At 41.1% G+C, this 17542-nt stretch overlaps 1 protein-coding gene across 2 annotated transcripts in view; it reads left to right on the forward strand.

Annotated features, from left to right (window-relative positions):
* FBN2 (fibrillin 2) overlaps window positions 1-17542 on the forward strand; it is a 143424-nt gene that overhangs the window by 66873 nt on the left and 59009 nt on the right. For both annotated transcript variants that reach the window (XM_083464365.1, XM_083464366.1), the window contains 8 exons: window positions 1621-1773; window positions 3416-3469; window positions 5003-5128; window positions 6123-6248; window positions 11580-11699; window positions 13253-13390; window positions 15103-15153; window positions 15827-15952. In XM_083464365.1, coding sequence (XP_083320491.1) covers window positions 1621-1773; window positions 3416-3469; window positions 5003-5128; window positions 6123-6248; window positions 11580-11699; window positions 13253-13390; window positions 15103-15153; window positions 15827-15952 — 894 coding nt within the window. The remainder of the gene's footprint in view (window positions 1-1620; window positions 1774-3415; window positions 3470-5002; window positions 5129-6122; window positions 6249-11579; window positions 11700-13252; window positions 13391-15102; window positions 15154-15826; window positions 15953-17542) is intronic.

Below are 17542 nucleotides of genomic sequence, written 5' to 3' on the forward strand. Positions count from 1 at the left end.
CATGAAAATAGCTTTTGCAGAAATGCCTACTTTCCCGCTGCTTGTGTTTACAAAGATGAACTGCACCATGTGTTCTAAAGCCTATTTTGTCACATACTTGAAACAGATAGCACATTGTAGTTTCATAGTCCGTTTAGTCCTCTAAATACAGTGGTACCTCTGGATGTGAACGGAATCCGTTCCGGAGCCCCATTCACATCCTGAGTAGAGCGTAACCCACGACTGCGCGGGTTGCAATTCACCGCTTCCACGCATGCGCATGACGTCATTTTGAGCACCTGCGTGAGTGGCAAAACCCGGAAGCAACACGCTCCGTTACTTCCGGGTCGCCGTGGAGCGCAACCCGAAAATACTTAACCTGAAGCTACTTCAACCCGAGGTATGACTGTATAAATAAACACTGCCTAATGAATTAGTAGTGTACACTATAGTTTTTCATCTTCTCCTGTGTTCTCTACTACCAACTCTTTAATAAATGCAAATTGTTCATTGGCAGTCTGGAATAAATCAATGAAAATGAGAATGTTTAGGTTTGGCATTGTGTTTATGATGCTGACTCTGTGTAATTCCAGAGCTAGACCCAAAGGGCTAAATTCAAAGTTGGCATGAATAACCTGTTCAATTCTTAAAATAATCCCAAAGTTATATGGGGATTTCCCCCCCCCTCAATTTGCCATAGATTTGTTGATGCTGGGGAAATTTGCCTTGCTGAAAGTACAAGTTTCAGGGCAGAAGCTAAAACCTACTAAGCCCTGGCCCCGCACTAGCAGTAATGTCTGTAGTCCAGGGTGTTTAATTCTCTTTTGGAATACACAATGCTGGTGCTTAAAAGAATCTAACTCACTATTAGTTGTTAGACTATTTATTCACTAGAGGCAAAATCAGGAATCATTTAGGAAATTCAGTTCCCCAACAAGATGATATAATTACTCTAGACATGCAGTAATGGGAAGAAATCTTAAATAGCGCATAATAAAAAAAAATCTTACTCATTCTTGTCCCTCTGAACAGAATTTCATAGTGTGCGTCTACTGTTAACAAATCTACTGTAAATTCTCTTTGGCTTCAAAACCCTTCTTGTTGGCTAAGCTGCAGGATCTTTTGAATGATCTAAGTGATGTAGGCAGAAACTGTAGGCAGCTGAAAAGTGTTTATAGTCTGAGAATTGGCGTATTTTATTAAACATTCTGCTTAGGGCTTTTAGTAGTGCTGACAAGCAGGTTAAATATTTAACAGACTGTATGAAAAGAAAATTTCATTAAGACTGCCGTACTATACACACGTACTCAGTAGACATGTATAGAATTGCAATGTAAATAATCTTAAATCATACATGCATTCATACAAACTCAAAAGTAACCTGCAGGAAATAAAGTTAAGTAAGACATATTAGAAATAACTTTGGGCATGAACAGAATATTCAGATACAGATATAAGCCTATGTTGGATGTCAACATTTGGTCGGTATTGGACTTTGTAGAAGCCAAATTTTGTATTCAATATTAATTAACGAATTGCAGATGTAAAGGTTTGGGGTTCATTTTTTATGTGAAGAGTATTTCTTCATACCATTTCCAGTTGTAAGACAACTCACCTATTGTTCTGCCCAACTCCTCTTAGATACGCATATGCGCAGCACATGCTATGGTGGGATCAAAAAGGGAATATGTGTCCGACCTTTTCCTGGAGCAGTGACAAAATCTGAATGTTGCTGTGCCAATCTGGACTATGGGTTTGGAGAGCCTTGCCACCCATGCCCTGCCAAGAATTCGGGTAAAGTTGTGTTCTTCTTTTGATTACTGTGAAAAATCTATATTGCCCATGAAAACAGGGGAATAGTAGTAGTAGTCAGTCTGCTAGTTTCAGCTGGTAAGACAGCTGCAACCGTTTCTAGACCAGGATAGCCTGATAATAGTCACCCATGCACTGGTGATCCCTTGAGGTTGGTCTGGTAGCTGCAGCTGATGCAAAATGTGGCGTCTCGGCCGCTCCCTGGAGCAGGATATTGGCAGCATGTTATGTTACCCTGCTGTTGGGACGTGGGTGGCACTGTGCGTTAAACCACAGAGTCTGGGACTTGCCGATCAGAAGGTCGGCAGTTCAAATCCCTGTGATGGGGTGAGCTCCCGTTGTTCGGTCCCTGCTCCTGCCAACCTAGCAGTTCAAAAGCACGTCAAAGTGCAAGTAGATAAATACGTACTGCTCCGGCGGGAAGGTAAACGGTGTTTCCGTGCACTGCTCTGGTTCACCAGAAGCGGCTTAGTCATGCTGACCACATGACCTGGAAGCTGTACGCCGGCTCTCTTGGCCAATAAAGCGAGATGAGCGCCGCAACCCCAGAGTCGGCCACGACTGGAACTAATGGTCAGGGGTCCCTTTACCTTTACCCTGCTGTTAAAAGAATTGCACAGACTGCCAATTAGCTACTGGGCTAAGTTCAAGGTGCTGGTTTTGTGTATAAAGTCATATACAGATGGGAACCAGGATACCCAAAATATAATCTCACCAATAGATCACTGCACCCTGCAAATTAGGGTGGATACTATTTAGCAGTAGCTCTGTTCTGTACAATGTAGTAATCAGGCTTTCAGTGTTGTGGCATTTACTTTGAAAACTAGACAGGTGTTGTCTCAGTTGTCGTTTTCATGCCTGCTGAAGACCTTTGTCCAATGAGCCTTTTAGGTAGAGATCTTTCCCACTTTACATCTGTATTGGAATTGTTTTAAAGATGTTTTCTTTGTTTTATCACTTGTCAGCTGCCCTGGGCTCCTTTGGGAGGAAGCGTGGGATATAAATTTAATAAGTACATAAACGATAAAAAAAACCCTTACAGTACTTGCAAATGTTTTCGTTGTTGTTATTTTGAAATCTTTTTAATTGGTTTTTATGAAAACAAGTTTAAAGTAATTTTTTAAAGAAAAAACCTTTAATATATCAATTCATGAGGTTCCCTGGATCTTGTGACCCCCCCCCCCAATCCGTCCCCTACATGGGTCCTTATAATAATTTTTCTAAAACTACATATCCGTACATTCTCCACAGTTTTCATTTCTCTAAATTGTCCATAGCTTTTGTTTCTTGACAAGTGGTTTTTAAAGTCCAGCTAACGTTTTTATCTGTTTGCAATGGTCTCCTGAGTAAGTTATTAATTTTTCCCATTCTTTTTTTTAAAGTCTTTATCATCTTGGTTCCTGAGTCTCCCGGTCAGTGTTGCCATTTCAGCATAGTCCAGCAGACTGGACTGGCTTGCCATTCTTCCCTAGTCGGGACTGTTATTTCCTTCCACAGTGCTTGCTAATGTTAATTAACATCCAATTTGAATCGGCAGTAGTTGAGGTAACATGGTATTAAAACATAGTAATACTTAACCTACTTTTCTTACGTTTTTCTACCTTTTTTGTTTTCATATGAGAAGCTGAGTTCCGTGGTCTGTGTAGCAGTGGCGTGGGAATTACAGTGGATGGAAGAGGTAATGCTCCGTAACATTTTACAGGTGTGACCTATAAAAAAAAGAGAAGGAAATGAAAATAAATAAATAAATCATGTGCATGAAATCAGATAAACGGACAAAAATATTTTGTTCCTCAACATCCCACATGCTGTTGTTTTAGGTACGAGGCACCATATTTTTTTAAAAGTGAACCAGACTCTGAGGAACGGCTAAGCTGTTTTCCCACTGGAACCAATGGCAAAATTCTCTCTTGCTGCAGCAGAAGCATGGAATGTATTTATACATGTTCTCTTGGCAGTAGCATATACATAGTATTTTGCGTGTTGAGTCCCACAGTGCCACCCCAAAAAATTCACACTTCACACTTCAATTTTTGTTTAAGGTTTTTGGCATAATTTTGGCCACAACTTTATTCAAATACAAAAAATGTGAGTGGTTGCTTAGGCATTGGTTTGACTATCTGTCCTTGCCCCCCAAGGACAGAGCTGGCACTTCCGGACACCACCAGAAGCCAGTGTGGGAAACAAGTATTGGGTGAGAAATGAGGCTGGGAATCAGTCCAACACTTCTCACCCTCATGTTCCTGTGGGGCTTGCACGGCCCAAGTCCGGCTCCATGGACAAGGACGAAAGAATGGCAAGCCCCTGGACTCCTTTAACGGAATTCCCTTTCCGCATCATTTGGAGGGATAGGCACTTACCCCTCCAAGAACCGATTTAACCAATGCCTAACCGCCAACCTTACAAGTTGTGACGATTTGCTACGCAGTAGGCAAAAACCAAATGGCACACACTAATCAGCCAAATGGAAAAATTCCTACCAGGCCCCCGCTCAAAGGCGGACGACCCCATGACAGGCATAGCAAGGTCAAATGAACCAAGAAACCACCCTATAAAAGGGAGGGGGGCGGGTGATCCGGTGCAAAACGGCCAAGAGGACGTCCCATCGTCTGGCTCCTATAATTATAGCCTCTGACCCCTCCTCCAAATTGGCAATACTCAAAAATCCCCAGCAACCCAATTAACCCTTTACAGGTTTTGGTTTCACCAAATTTGCCTAGTCATGACACAGTGGCCTGTTCTCCCAACTGCAACACGTGCTCTCTGCTAGTGAGAACACGCTCTAATAAAATGAAAGAACTTTCATTCCTTAAAACTGTGCATATACTCCAAGCAGTTCCCAAGCAGCTTCAGGCTGCAGTCCTATAATAAGGAGATATTATTTAAAATATTTTAGCCCAGCACTAATCTCAAAGCAGGTTGCCATATTTAAAGCAACCACACTGAAAAACAGTTGAGACCAGGTAAAAATACTAATGGACACGAAAATACAGCAGCAGATTAATATTCCTTTATTGTCTGGGCAAAACAGACCAATGTTATATTTTGTCTGCTGATGTTTAATTCTGGTTTAATTTATGCAACTTCAGTATGGTTGGTTTCACTTTTTACTAAATGGTTTTGCTGTAGGAAGTTAGTACCGTGTATTGTTTGTCATTTAAAATATTAACTTCCTACATTAATAACCTTAATTATTTTATTATTATTGCAGATATTAACGAATGTGCTTTAGATCCTGACATTTGCTCCAATGGGGTTTGCGAAAACCTGCGTGGCAGCTATCGGTGTAATTGTAACAGCGGATATGAATCGGATATTTCAGGAAGAAATTGTGTTGGTATGTTATCTGAACTGTAGTCATACGATTTCTGCTGTGGCTCCCTATGATTCTGACAGCAGCAGGAATAGTGCTTGAAAGCTAAGTATTGTGGTCGCTGCCTTTCCTGCACAATAGAGGGAGTCTTGGGTGCCTCAAACGAGAAAGAACCTTCCTGGTCTTCTGTTCTGCTAATTGAAGAGCTCTTTTATATCTTTCACTAGAGTTTTGTGTGGGGAAAGTGAAACCAAAGAAAGAATTGCCCTTTTTCTTGCACAGGCTTTTGTGCAAAAGGAGCATGCTAGCTCTTATATAGAGCTGGATGAATTCTTTCACTGTTGCTCAGTGGGTGCAATGGGACCACTTTCTAGCAGGTGGGTCACTGTTGCTTAATAGGAGAGGAAGGGGAGAGAAGCAGAGAAGTTGGTACATTGCAAACGTACAGTACTGGCAGAGCTAAACTGGCAGTGGCGTAGCGTGGGGGGTGCAGGGGGGGCTGGCCGCATCGGGGCGCAACATCTGGGGGTTAGGGTTAGGGGGCACAAATCCACGGGTTAGGGGGCGCAAATTACTTGCCTTGCCCCGGATGCTGACAACCCACGCTACGCCACTGTAAACTGGCAATTTGTACAGTGCATTTACACACCAAACTCTGTATACTACTTCACCCCTCTCCCTTCCAGTAAGCAAAACCAGCCTTCCTGCCAGGAAGCTCCTCCATACCAATTGAACCGCTTCTGCTTCTGCTTATAGAAGCCAGGGCTTTTTATCAGCGGGAACTCACAGGAACTCAGTTCTGGCACCTCTCAGGTAGGCGCCATTGCCATTCTAAGAGAACAACGAGGGAGGTGTTCATGGTGAATTCCAGCACTTCTTTATTCTAGAAGAGTATCACTGACGGAAGCATTTGTGGAATAGTGCTAATGTTAATTTTCCTTCTGCTATTGTGAGTGGGAAGGGGCAACACGATTCGTGTCGTACATACTAATAGGTATGATCAACTTTTCCTTTCCAGACATCGATGAATGTCTAGTGAACAGATTGCTATGTGACAATGGCTTGTGTCGAAATACCCCTGGAAGCTACAGCTGTTCATGCCCAAAGGGGTATATATTCAGCAGTGAAACTGACACATGTGAAGGTAAGATTTCAGCAGCGAAAAGTATGGATGTAGTCCTGAGTTCATAACTTGTTGTTTAGTTGTTCAGTCGTGTCCGACTCTTCGTGACCCCATGGACCAGAGCACGCCAGGCACTCCTGTCTTCCACTGCCTCCTGAAGTTTGGTCAAACTCATGTTCGTAGCTTCAAGAACACTGTCCCACCATCTCATCCTCTGTCGTCCCCTTCTCCTTGTGCCCTCAATCTTTCCCAACATCAGGGTCTTTTCCAGGGAGTCTTCTCTTCTCATGAGGTGGCCAAAGTATTGGAGCCTCAGCTTCAGGATCTGTCCTTCCAGTGAGCACTCAGAGCTGATTTCCTTCAGATAGGTTTGATATTCTTGCAGTCCATAGTTCATAACTATTTATCTCATAAAACCAATTAAGAATTTAAAGAAAGTCATTGGTTATAAGCCTGAGTTACCACATTCTGTCATCTTACCTAATGCAAGGTACCAAAGCTTCATTTCTTCCATTTTTCAGTTCCTGTTTTAAATTATTTTTAAGCTTGGAAACTGGTCAAATAGGCTATAACTACTTTTTGTTACTTATGAATTCATTTCCTGAATATGAATATCTTCCACATCTCATTAAGCTACATTAAGTTGCACCAGCACAGAGCAGCTAAGCAGCCGATTCTTCTTCAGAGACACCTGCAGAGAATTCCTTTGGGCCACAATCTATAGAATAGTTGCAGTTTGCTGCATCTTCCCAAGTAGACTGAATGACTGGAGATCTCATTGCTGCCGAATGAATACTAAACTTGGAATGGGCCCTTTGTTACCACTACTCCTGTGCATATTATTTTGATGATGAAAAGCTAGAATGGGCCACTAAGACAGCAATTTCCCAGGCAGCATTGTTGCTAGGGCTGAACTTTAGTTAACACCAACCTAGCCCCAAGTCATTATCTGGGTAAGCAAGCAGATGCCAAGGACTGTTCAGCTTTCATGGTCACTGTAGCATCCTGTGTTGCTTCTTATTTTTTAATTATAGTCAGGGGGTGCTCTGTTGAGCATATACATGAGTGTTTCCCAAACTTGGGTCTCCAGATGTTTTTGGACTACAATTCCCATCACCCCTAACCACTTGCTAGCTAGGGATGATGGGAGTTGTAGTCCCAAAACAGCTGGAGACCCAAGTTTGGGAAACACTGATGTACATGGTTACAGGTGGGCATTTATCCTAGGTAAATGTATTAAGCATCAGGACAGGAGGATAAAACTCAAATTTTATTCCTGTCCTGTTGGCTCCATGATTTAAAACGCAAAGCTGCGCTTACTCAGAGTATTTTTATTTATTTTTTAAATCGTCGTTTTTAGTTAGGTTTCTGCACCCTCCCGGTCTAACACAGGGTTGTCCAACACATCACCCGTGGACTGCATGCAGCCCTTGGCAACATTTGATACCACTGCCCTCCCCGCAGCCCTCACACTTCCTTTCCAAAGCTGGGTAAGAAGGCGCTGGGCTTTGGAAAGGAGGCATGAACAACCTTGACAGAGTCCAGAGTCCTCTTGTTTCCTTTGCAAAGCCTAGTTAGCGCTTTCCCAGCTTTGGGAAGGAGGTAGGAGGGCTCTGGGACCCTGCCAGAGCTTTGTGCCTCGCTTAGCTGGCTTTGGGAAGGCAGCACAAGGGCGGGAGGGAGATTAAATTTTGGTTCCCCACCCCACCGCATGACAAGGCAGTGTGTGGCCCGCGGGTTCCATCTTGAAGTACTCTTGCGGCCCACTTGGTATGAAAAGTTGGACTGCCCTGGTCTAACATATCATGCATGTAGAACTGGTTGCAAAGCACACGGAGTGGGGAGGGCTGGGGAGAAAACAGAAATGTTACTTATGTGCCATTTAAAGAGCCCCCATTATTGGTAATGTCATTCAGTTCAGGGTCTAAAATTACTAGGCTACACCACTGATCCAAAAGCACATAGGATACAGTGGAGCTTCCTCTCCATGAACAGAGAGGGAGATCCATGGGGTAGGGAAGAAAGTCCACCATTGTAGGCCGCCTATTGCAGATGCAGAAAGCTTGACCATACATGGTTCTTTGCTGTTGGTGCTGCAGCCTGATTGGTCCTAGAACAATAGGATTCAGAATGCAGCAGTCTGATTGGTCCTAGAACAATGCAGCAGTATGATTGGTCTGCAGGAGCCACCCAATCCAGCTCCAGGTGGAAGTGAATCCACAACCTGATTGGCCTACAGGAGAATCCTGGAATTAGCTAATCACGTGTGGCCCATTGTATAAATAATGTATATAAAGCACATATTTTGGGAGAACATTCATTCCTCACTACTATGAGCTGAATAAAGAGCATGAAATCCACACTCAACTCCGAGTATATTTCACAGTGGTAACAGTGAAAAGGGTTGTTCCAGGAACTTGAATTTGCTCAATCCAGACCCTTCTATTCTCTATCCCCATGACTCCCACTTCCTGGATGGGGATAAAAGTATGGAAGTCCTGCAGCTGGCTTACTGATTTTTCTCCTATTGGGATAAGTGGGAGGGAAAGACTGGAAAATGACCAGGAATGTTACCCCCTCCCACCACCAAACATTCCTACCATCTGTTCTGCCATAAAGTAACTCAGCAGGGCTTTGAATTTTATCTGTCTTCCACCAGGGAGTCTCCCTTTCTTACTCCCTTTGGATTGTTCTGTCCGTTAGCCTGGGTCAGCTTAGCCATAGATTAATACAGACCGCATCCGGGTTGATTTGATAACGTCTAAAAACTTATGTGTACTTTTGAACATACAGTGTCTACTCATTTTTATCGCCACATAATTCTCTTGAATTTCCCATGGCATTTGAGTAGCATTTCCATATTTATAAAGAATCAGGAGCATTCAGATACCAAACAATCAGCCAAGACTTGCACTTGGATTGGCTATGGAATATTTTGTCTTGATTTCATAGTGAATTTAAATTGCCCCTTTCAGGAAACGACTTGCTTCTTGAACTAAACTCAGTTATCTATGAGTTTAACTAAAGTAAACTCGCTTTATAGATGCTTCACTTCTGCCAGAGTCAATTCAGGTTTAGTTCCATGAACATTTACTAAATCGTCTGATGTAAGCCTTTTAATATCATGGTGAAGTTGTTTGAATTGTATAATAAGGATATAGTCATGTCTGTGAAAAGCACTTGCAACACAGACATTTCCCCTCCCCCAAGCACAATTAAGATGATTCAGCAGGGACTAGACTTGCAGTTCTGTTCAAATGTTATTCTTCAACCCTGAGCTTCCATAATTTTTGAAAACAGACTACAATTCTAAAACCATTTACTTTGAAGAAGCCTGATCAAAGCGCAATAGGGTTACTTGGAACTCAATGACAGCTTAAGTCTGTAATCCTTATACACACTTTACCTGGAAACAAGCCCTATTGAAAATACTGAGACTTACTTCTGAGTAAATACGCGTAGGATTACACTGCATGTTTTTATAGGCGCTCAAATGGTCGTGAGTGTGTTTTATGTCCTAGTATCATGGGGAGTTTTATTGTAGGCTGAAGGTTGAAATAATACAAGAGGGAGATGCTAACTGGATCTGTTCATCTTGATATTTATCTTCAAAGCACAGCTCTGGCTATAAACGTGTTCACACAGTTGAACATGAATCCAGAACACAAACAACAAAGTATAAATCACTGTAATGTAATCACAAGGGACAATTCCAACTTTGGCTTTGACTCTGAAGAAATGACTAAGCAAACTAAATATGTTACTTTTACAAAAGGTCAACTCACAATATAGCTAGGCTACATTTTTCAGTATTAAGCGTATAAAGAATAGACGAACTCAAAAACTTATTAATGTTGAAGGATGTCATTTTAAATTTTCTTTCAAATAATGCTACTACAAAAAAATGCCCAATTTTTTTAGTTTTTATTTTTAAACAGAGATGAGGATCTTGGGAAGTTAGCTTTGTGTCTTAGTTGCACTGTGAAACTGTGGACTTGGAATGCTTCCAACCAGTGTTTCCTCTGATTAAGTAATGCAGTCTGGAGCTATCCTGGGAATTTTGGGGTCTCCCCTGTGAACAAGTACCCAAAATGTCTAGATATACAAGTATCCCAGATGTCCCCCTCTCTCCCTCACTCATTGTATATGTATATTTATATATATACCGGTCAATAATCAGTAGAGTATCCCAGATGTGCTAACCCATCCTCTCCTCAGGCAATGAACTGTTTTTAGCACTCTGGTCTGGAGAATCTAAAAAGGGGTGCAAAGGAGTATTTCTGGAGAAATACAGATTTGGGATGGGAATGGGAGAACAGAGTAGCATATCATATTCAAAGGAAGTATAAGTGGATTTTTTATATATCTAATCTGTGTATTTATTATTACCTACTAGGGTATATTTATCCAGTATTTAACTAGCTCTTGTGTTTAATTTTTCACTTATTTTTTAATTTTAGGGTTAGTGGGTTGGATTTAGTTCTTAGTCCCTCCTTGAGAAAGTAATTAAGTACTAAAATGTATTCCATTCCTGAACCATAACATGAACTTTCTGTTTGGAATAGTACCGTATGTCTTGCATGATATAAGACTCATATCAAAAAAGATTCAGGTGAACTGCAAATATATTTATACACACAAAACTACTCTTTAGAGAATTATCGAAAATTACTTTTTCATGATTAAAAAAGTAGAGTTCAAGCTAATTTTCCTTTTTTAAAAATTAAAAAAAGATTGATATTGTTAGGTTGGGTTGCACACCTACATACCGACCTACTTATAAACAGCACATGGAAAGCTTGAGGTTGAGCCATGGGAAGGGACAGGTGAAGTTTAGGAGTGGGGCTAGTAGGGAGATACTATTTTGTATATTATAGTTGCAGCATTACTTTTTAGGAAGTTTCCAGGTCTGTGGAGTCACAGACAGCATTATAATGTTTAGTTTCTTAATTTTCCCAAAGCCTCATGGAGCCATAAAATGACAGAAACAATACAGCCTTTGTTTGGCCGCAGTACATTCTGGGAGGGAGTGGATTGCTTTCCATTAAATGGGCTTTGATTTCTCACAAGACAATTATAATTTATTCTGGAAAACAGTTTCAGTCCAAGTTCTTGGAAGTTTGTTGCTTTATGCGAAGCAGCCAGTTAATTAGCACTTCCCAAAGTATGCAAGCTGTCTTCTGCCCTACATTCTCTGCATTATAGAAATTTAGTTTAACGCTTAAACAAAAAAACGTGAACAAATTTTCCAGACATTCTGGCATAACATGGTTCATGGCAGGGTTTATACATCATAATATTTTCCAAAAACACATGGCGAATCTAACAGTGTCTTTTCCTTCTGGATTATAGATATAAATGAATGTGAAAGCAGTCCTTGTGTCAACGGTGCCTGCAAGAATAATCTTGGTTCTTTCATCTGTGAGTGTTCATCTGGCAGCAAACTAGACTCTACGGGTTTCATCTGTATTGGTGAGTCTATTGGTTTGTTTTGCTGTTTAAACAAAAGCACGAATTCCGTTGGCTATTGTGCTGAGTTAAATTCAGTTGACTACATTCCTTAGAGAAAGAATGGTATCTGGAAATATCCAACTTGTAACACAGCAAGGTATTGCTCCCTAGAAAGAATTTATCAAAATAGATCAAGATTCTCATTTTCTCCATGAGAGTTGTATCAAACAAAGTTTCAAGAATAATATTTCATGTGCTGTCTTATCTTGGACTTATGAAATACTGAATATGGTGAGAAAAGTTTTTTCTGGCTCTGACTTTCAAGAGAGATCCGCTTCACTGTTGATACATTTTATAGGCCAGAGATGGGAAGCGTTAGCCTTCCAGATGTTGCTGGACTAGAACTCATTCCTGATGACAGGCCATGCTGCTTAAGGTCCATGGGAGTTAGAGTCCATCTGCACTTGAAGGTCCACAGGTTCCCCACTCTGTTCCAGACATTTTGGGAACTTGCACCTTTGTGTCTACATTAATATTTCTAATAAGGCTCAAAGAATGATTTTTCATAGTGGTATGTACAATCCAACCTGTCTGCTGACCAGTGGGACTTAACATAACATCTTATGTCTAATGCCTTCATGTGATGGTGGTGGGATCCAATAGATCCAGGACCAGCTCAGCCCCTCCCCACCCCAGGAATGTACTGTTTCAGGGATTTCTGCTGTCTGATGCCAGCAAGCAACACTTGCAGACTCCTGCCCAAACTGGGAGCTTCATGCTAGTGGAATGACACTGGCATCTAGTGGAATGACACTGCCCCTGATACCTGTATCTCAGTGGTCTAAACTCAGTTTATAAATGCGGTTCTGTTTTTCACTATTGCTAAGTGGAAGTTACAGATCATGATTATTTTACAATGCGAGCTTTTTCATGAATATTCAGAGGTAAGTTCCATTGTATGTAAATGTGTATGGGCCTGCAAGGAGAAGAGTCAACAAGTCCTCCCCTGACATGCAAGCTTTTTGTAAAAAAAAAAAAACCCAACCCCCCCCAAACCTCTAAGACCCAAAATAAGAACAAATACACAAAGGTGTGTAGTTTGTCTCTGTAATGTTGGCAGTCTTTACCATTGATGAACACGGGTGGTGCTGTGGTCTAAACCAGTGAGCCTCTTGGGCTTGCCGATCAGGAGGTTGGTGGTGAACTTCAGTTGCTCTGTCCTAGCTTCTGCCAACCTAGCAGTTCGAAAGCACACCCAAAAGTGCAAGTAGATAAATAGGTACCACTCCGGTGGGCATTTCTGTGCGCTGCTCTGGTTTCACCAGAAGTGGCTTAGTCATGCTGGCCACATGACCCAGAAAACTGTCTGCGGACAAACGCTGGCTCCCTCGTCTGCGACTGGACTTAATTGTCGGGGTCCTTTACCTTTACCTTTTTACCACTGATGAACTGGCAACTGCAGCACAAACTACTGCAAGCATCCCAATGATCAGGCTGGTTGTAGCCATTTTCACTTCCAACGCTGATGACACAGGTGGATTATGAATATCCTGTTTTGTTTTAATTCACTGCAGACAGTCTGAAAGGAACATGTTGGCTGAACATTCAAGACAATCGTTGTGAAGTGAACATCAATGGAGCTACTCTAAAATCAGAATGCTGTGCTACTTTGGGAGCTGCTTGGGGTAGCCCTTGTGAGCGCTGCGAATTAGGTAGGATTTTTTACTTTGCAATGTTCTCTAGCTACTTGGCAGAAATATGTGAGTTGTTTCAGTGGTGGAACATTGCTTTAAAACTGGCTGACTGTATGCATCCTTTAAGTAAAGAAAAGTCTGCTTATTAAACTCATTTCCGGTGTTACCAAATATATTTAATTGGTCTGGATTCAGACTTCCCAGGAATGGAACTCTCCTAGTGGAATGCTTCTGCTGGAGGGAGAGGAGGTGGTTTTTCTATATTTCCCCTTCCCCCTGTAGCCACCTATGCACCCTGAAAATCTACTTCAGATGTTTGCAAGGGGGGGAGGGTTCCAGAAAAGCATGGGAGGTGGCAGTGTAGGTTATTATTATTATTATTATTATTATTATTATTATTATTATTATTATTATTAAAGCCACCCATCTGGCTGTGTTGCCCCAGCCACTCCAGTTTGCTTCCAAGAAAATATTAAAAACACAATAAAACATCACCCATTAAAAACTTCCTTGAATGGGGCTGCCTTCAGATGTCTTCTAAAAGTCAAATAGTTGTTTATCTGTTTGACATCTGATGGTAGGGTGTTCCACAGGGCAGGCACCACTGCCAAGAAAGCCCTCTGCCTGGTTCCCTGTAGCTTCCCATCTCACAGTGAGGGAGCTGCCAGAAGGCCCTCAGAGCTGAACCTCGGTGTGCAGGGTGGATGATGGAGGTGGAGGCCCTCCTTCAGCTATACAGGGCCAAGGCTATTTAGGGCTTTAAAGGTCAACACTAACACTTTGAATTTTGCTCGGAAACATACAAGGTTGAAGGCAAAAGGAGAAATTGGTGAAAACCTTCTCCCTCTTCTTCCAGCAGGATTAGAATCCCTTCCATGTGTGGAAGGGAAAATCTGGGTACAGACCATAATATATTCTCTGTGTAATGTAATGTATGAATGAATGAATGTACATTTGTAAGTATTGTTAAATAAAAGAAAGTGTTCACTGGTTAAGAATTCTGAACTGTCAGTCACAAACAGATGTTAACATCTCATTTCACATTGTATGCAAACCAGGAATTTTTGCAGTGATTCATTTCCTAATTATGTGATTTAAAAAACTATTATATTACATCATCTTCCAGTATTTAAAGAAAGTAGCAGCATACTGAAGCAGGGCAAACAGAGTGCATTCACTCATTTAAATCCTGTTCTGCCGTCAGTTCAAGTAAAGCTCATTTCTGCTTAGACATCCTGGATAATAGGAAGAATGTTATGTCTTTGGTATATCAGGAAGAGGGGTTAAGACACTGAAATTCAGACAGTCAAAAACTTTAAGGCTCAGGTCCTCTAATCTTTTTGCACAGGTGTGCATGAGGATTTCCATGTCGAAATGATGCTATTTTCTTTTGGCTTTGAATCAGCTGTAAGAGGGTGGAAGGATGTACCTAGATTCAGACACCCCCCCCATCTGAGTAGGGTTTGAACTACAGTTGTCATTTACCTTGACCATTGGCTGTGTTGGCTGAAGCATGGTGGGTTTTGGGATTCTGTCACATCTGGAGGGCCACAGGTTTCCCATCCCTAATATACAGTAGCTTGTTTATATTTCATTTCTTAAACTTATTCATGGGCTAAAATGCTTGAATTTTATCAAATCTGTTAACAAATATAGCTTTTGGCCCCCTTCATGGCAACTCGGCCTCATTGACCTAGCATGTTCTGAAATAAATCTTTGCTTCACTGCAGACACAGCATGTCCCAGAGGATTTGCAAGAGTCAAAGGTGTTTCCTGTGAAGGTACAGTTATTCTTTGTTGTTCTTTTTTCACAAATGTAATTATTGAACCTATTTATTCTAACAACAACAACGCCTATTGAAGTCAAGGAACCACGACTCCAAGCTGCTCCATATCCCTTATCCTTTCTCATTTTTGTGCATTATTTTTTTTTAAAAAATACAATTTCTAAACAACCACTGAGTCAGTGAAAAGGCTGAGGGGGTTGAAGAATGTGATAAATGAGGCATGGGACAGTTCCTTGATCTCCTTCAGCATGCCAATTCTTATATTCTCATATTCTTATATTTCCTTAATTGGATCAATGTGATAGTATTAAATAGAGACAATGGATTCTTATCTCATTATACATGATAAAGCTATTTTTAGCCATCTCACCCCTTGCTTTTTCCTTTTCTGCAGTCATAACAGGTTTACTACACCTATCAGCCAATCACCCATTCCCACCACCCTTCTGAGTAATACCCCTCCCCATCCTCTCACTATATATAAGGGTCTGGTGACTTCTGTTTCAGTGTATCTGAAGAAGTGTGCATGCACACGAAAGCTCATACCAACAACAAACTTAGTTGGTCTCTAAGGTGCTACTGGAACGATTTTTTAAATTTTTAAAATTTTATTTAGTCTCAATAAAATCAGGATAAATTGTAGTTTCCTATTCATACTTTATTCTAGATGTAAATGAATGTGAAGTTTTCCCTGGAGTGTGCCCCAATGGACGGTGTGTCAACAGCAGAGGATCTTTTCATTGCGAGTGTCCTGATGGCCTGACACTGGATGGAACAGGCAGAATGTGTTTAGGTGAGCAACCATAAAACCTTCACTGCATGGTTGATTTAGGGTCGGTTCACACATTAGAGTCCACATGCCCTGAATCGTTTTGTGCTCCTAGTGACCTCCAGTTTTAATAGCCATTTCATTTTACTGTTAATTTGTATACCACTTCTCTATATTGCGATACACAAGGCAGCTTACAAGCTGAAGAAACAACAAAATAGCAAAGATCACATACCTAATAACAATCTGATCCAATACAAAAAAGTCATAACAAAATAGAACTTTAAGATAGATAACTTATATCAAAGAAAGCAATGTTCAACAACGCATTAGAACATAATAGTAAACAGTAAAATTAAATATCAGCAAATAATAATTAAACAGCTTACACATAACAATTACAATAAAGAACTACTAAGCTGTAATCAGTAAAAAGAATGACAAGTCACAATGCATAAAATACCACAATGACAAGTGACATCCAGATTACTTGTTTATTGAGCATTCGCCCATTTGTTTGATATGTAAAAGCAAGTGTTATCCCACATTTTCCAGTGCATTTCCCCCATCACTCTCCTTATCTCAAAAAGTCCAAACTTTTGCAAGACTTGCCAATCCACCATGATTGCAAGACCTGAATTTGCTGTTACATGATTGAATCCTACCTGAAAATTGTGGAAGTCTGAAAGTGCCCCTAGGCTCTGAAACCCTTGGGTGTGAATCTAATAGAATTCAGCAATGCTTACTTCTGCATGAACATTTATAGGATTCTACTGTCAATCTTTTTAGTTAGAAATACCCAGAGAAAAAGATCATGCCATGACATGTGTCCATTAGATTAAAATACTCTTAACTTTTCATATTAGAAGTGTGTAAGATCTGAAGGCTATACTTGGAAGGCCTTTTTATGTGCTTGGTGTGGTGGGTTGTGTTTTTTTTTTTTTTTTGGTTTTTTAAAAACAGTTTTTACTGGTTTATTTGCAATTGTACTTTCCATCTACTTCTAGGAATTTCACATTCGTTATGTACTTGTTAGATGCCAGTACTTTATGAAATAGCTGTAGACATATTGAATCCATTTTAAAACACTATAGCCAAAAGAGAATGAAAATTAGGAACGAAGCTCTGCCATCACCCAAACCAACCCAGCATACAGTTCAGGAATTTCTCACTCTTAAGAAAACAGCAGGGTAAAAACGCACTCAAGAAAGATAATAGCAATTTCGAAAAATGAGCTCAATTTCTGGGCAAGTTATTGGGGAAAAATGCCTAAAGGCATTGGCTTGCCCAGTAGGGCAGAGGGCTGGCAGTGTACTTGCTACCATAAGTCCAGTTTTTCTTCATTAGCAGGACATTGTTCATCTTTCTGGGTGAAAATTCACTGCACAGTCCAAACCACAGCAACCACTGCATCTTCAATCCTGTGATTCACATCGGATGGTGGGGAAGGGGGAAAGAGAAGGCAGTTTGCTGTGCCAGCCTGGAGCTGGAACAGTTTTCGAACCCAAATCTGGCCTGATGCCATCTTGTGACAGCAGAGGTGCCGCCTTAAAGTCCAGTGGATCACAGGCAAAATCAGCGAACACCCCACTTAGGGGTTTACTGCTGGCTGCA

This window comes from Podarcis liolepis (assembly GCF_965112155.1).
Source record: "Podarcis liolepis genome assembly, chromosome: 11".
Lineage (NCBI taxonomy): Eukaryota > Metazoa > Chordata > Lepidosauria > Squamata > Lacertidae > Podarcis > Podarcis liolepis.